Raw genomic sequence first — 3,157 nt, forward strand, 5'->3', positions numbered from 1 at the left:
CAGAACACCGCAAAATTCCTACTGGGCAGGCGGAGTGGGGAGGTGCTGCAGAGTGATGGGGGCGGCCCAAGGGGGTGGGAGAGGGTCCGGCCCACGCTGCGCCTGGGCTGGGACTGGTTCCGTCGGCGCAGGGTAGCAGGAAGCTCTCCACACACTCACTGGACCTGAACTAGGACTGGGTCTCGGGATGCGCACATTTTAAAGAGGGACTAATACCAAGCAGGAAAAAAAAAACCTAACAGTGGTATGTGTTAGGAAACCTCCCATAGCGCTAACCCTGTACTGCCACGAGGCAGAGAAGCCATTTGTCTGTAGAAAGGTGCCATTTGTCTGTAGAAAGATGCCATTTGTCTGTAGAAAGGTGCCATTTGTCTCTGTTTTTGCCTAGGACTTTGCACTGTTTCGAATACAAAGTTTGAATGTCTCTGGGAGAGATATAATACTGAGGGGGTCCCACCTCTGAGGCTTCACTGTCCAGGGGCCCTCATAGACTGAGGGTGAAAGAAGAAAGCAGTCCTCTCTTGCAGCCAGTGCTAAGTTTTTCACAGCAGTGCTCTGTTGATGGAAAAGTACAGACATATTCCCCTCGCTTCACCATATGGGATAGGCAGGCAGTGACTGCTGAAATCCAAGGCTGAAACAGTTCTGAGAGAGAACCAAATGTTAGAAATATTTTAATGACAGACTATTTATTATAGATTTCTCATGGGAGCTTTTATAAAAGGGTATACATCTGGTACCCAGAAACTCATCTTGGGGAATAGAAAAAGTGTTCTGTCTTGGGAAGATTTGTTCAAAAAATAAGTATTTCTATAATAAGAAATAGTTTAGTACTTAGGAATGAATGGTATGTAGCCAAGGGAAGGGTTTATAATCAGAAGGAAGAGTGATGAGTGCCAGCCATAGTGACATGAGAGAACCTTCACATTTCTGTTTGTGATTAGTGTCTTAAGTACAAGGAAGCTGATAAGAGAGGAGGACACACAGATGTTGGGCAGCACATTTTCATGGTAGAAGCTTGAATTGTATATTGAACAAGACTTCAATCGGAAATGAAGCATAATAGGATATTTCTTTTAGAAAAATGAATTGATGACACTATAAAGCATGATTTGCAGAGAAGTGACACAGAATATTGTAGAGCCTGTTTTGATAATGCAGTCAAGAAACAATGAGGGTCTACAATAAGGCATTGATCCCAATGATGAAAGGGATTTATTTGAAATAATTAGGCTAAAATAAATAATGGACAGCTAAAGCTTTAGTTAAAAACCAAAGTAGAAGAAGGATTCTCTGAGTTGTGGAGATAGCCTAGCGGTCTAAGTGCCTGCCTAGGCAAGAGCAAGGACCCAGGTTCAATCCCTGGTACAGTGTGCCATGCTGCACACTGATAATTCCAGCACTGGGGAGGCTGAAAACAGGAGGATCATTATGAGTCTGAGCTGCATAGTATGACCCTGTACCAAATACACAAAATTTAAAAAAAAAATAATTCTCTAAAGGCATTGGGTGTTGCCATAAAGTTTACAGAATGGGGACACATGGTAGTGTGCAAAATGCTTAATAGAAGAGCAGACACCAAGCCTCAGATAATGAGATCGTGAGAAACTAGAATGTGATAGTAGCTACTATTAGTTGAATGAATGAAAAAATGATTTTTTTTTTTTTTTTTTTTTTTTAGTGAATTTTAGGCAGGGTTTATAGGATGTACAGGGTCTCACTACATTGGTTGGACTCCTAGTGATTCTCCTGTTTTCAGCCTCCCAAGCGCTGGGATTACAGGCACACACCATCACACCCAGTCTCAATCATCCTCTCAGCGTGCCCTGGGGGCAGGACTGGCACAGCATGGCAGGGAGTCGAACCTCACCACTGTGCTCTGCCTAAGCAGGCACTTTAGTCCGCGGAGCTATCTGGCCTCTCTGGCTGGCCTGAAAAAAATGAATTTTAAAAAGCAGTGAAGAGGCTTGCATCTAGGTCAGAATCCAGGATGACAAAAATGTAAGATGTAAGTTTTTTTAAAGAACTGTATTCTGGTTGTTTGGAAGCTACTTGGACTTTTCAAATAAAATCATGAGAATTAAAGTTGTTTATAAAGAAAATCTTCATGGTGAAAAGGCAGAGCTCTCTAGATCTGTACTGCCCAGAATAGCAATTAGTTGCATGTGACCATTGAGTACTTACAGTGTGGCTAGTACCCCATGTTGATCACATTTTGGATGCCTTATGTTAAATACGTTAAAGTTAAATTCACCTATGTCTTTTACTTTTTCATGTAGCTACTAGAAAATTTTAAATAAAATGTGGGACTTGCATTTTATATATATTGACTGGTGCTGGTCTTTCTTTAAGAGCTTTGGTTAACTACTCCCTTGTGGTTCTAGACAAAAAATGAGTGTCATTACTGAAACTTGATTTGATAATGAACACCTTCACTGTTAAATCATCATAGTTAAATATTCTAATTCATATTAAGTCTGACCTCTGTATTTGCTCCTAAACTTAGACAGCTGTAAGGCTAGAGAAATTTTACTTGTTATTTTCTGTTCTATTTGTAATTTTAGTCAGACTTTAAAGGAACTGTGTAGTTAACTTTTCTTACAATATTTTTCTTCCCAATCAAAATTCATATCCTTTACAATCTTGACTTTTCTTCCTGTGAACCCATAAATTGTAACATACAAATAAAAAGACAATAAGAAAACAGACAGGGGCCGGGGAGATGGCTCAGTGGAATAAGCACTTCCCTGGCAAGCGCAAGGGCCTGAGTTCAATCCCTGGTTCTGAAAAAAAAAAAAAAAGAAAGAAAACAGACATTTCCCTTTTTTCTCCTTTTGAACAGCATCCAAATACACCAGAGCTAATAATAGGACTGAAAGGGACCGAATAGAACTTCTCCAAGATGCAGAACCTTTGGATTTTAATGCAGAAACATTCAATGATGATCCTCTTGAATCTGAGTCAGGAAGGTAAGTTCTGATTATGTCATTTTGACTCAAGCATTCCTCTGAAATTTTAATAACATATTGACAAGATTGGAAGCAAAGGATAAGTAAACATTAAAATGTCCACTTTTACTACTAATAAAAAACTTACTGAGCATCTTCAGAGCTATTTAAAGCCCTCTAATTTTTATATTTTATATTTTATATTTATT

The 3,157-nt window shown here is 39.5% G+C and overlaps 1 protein-coding gene across 2 annotated transcripts in view; it reads left to right on the top strand.

Moving 5' to 3' along the window:
- Window positions 1-3,157, top strand: part of Lmbrd2 (LMBR1 domain containing 2) — a 53,260-nt gene that overhangs the window by 46,654 nt on the left and 3,449 nt on the right. For both annotated transcript variants that reach the window (XM_023712025.1, XM_023712027.1), the window contains exon 17: window positions 2,843-2,969. In XM_023712025.1, the coding sequence (XP_023567793.1) occupies window positions 2,843-2,969 (127 nt within the window). The remainder of the gene's footprint in view (window positions 1-2,842; window positions 2,970-3,157) is intronic.

The sequence above is a fragment of the Octodon degus genome, unplaced genomic scaffold (assembly GCF_000260255.1).
Source record: "Octodon degus isolate 3935 unplaced genomic scaffold, OctDeg1.0 scaffold00002, whole genome shotgun sequence".
NCBI classification, from domain to species: domain Eukaryota; kingdom Metazoa; phylum Chordata; class Mammalia; order Rodentia; family Octodontidae; genus Octodon; species Octodon degus.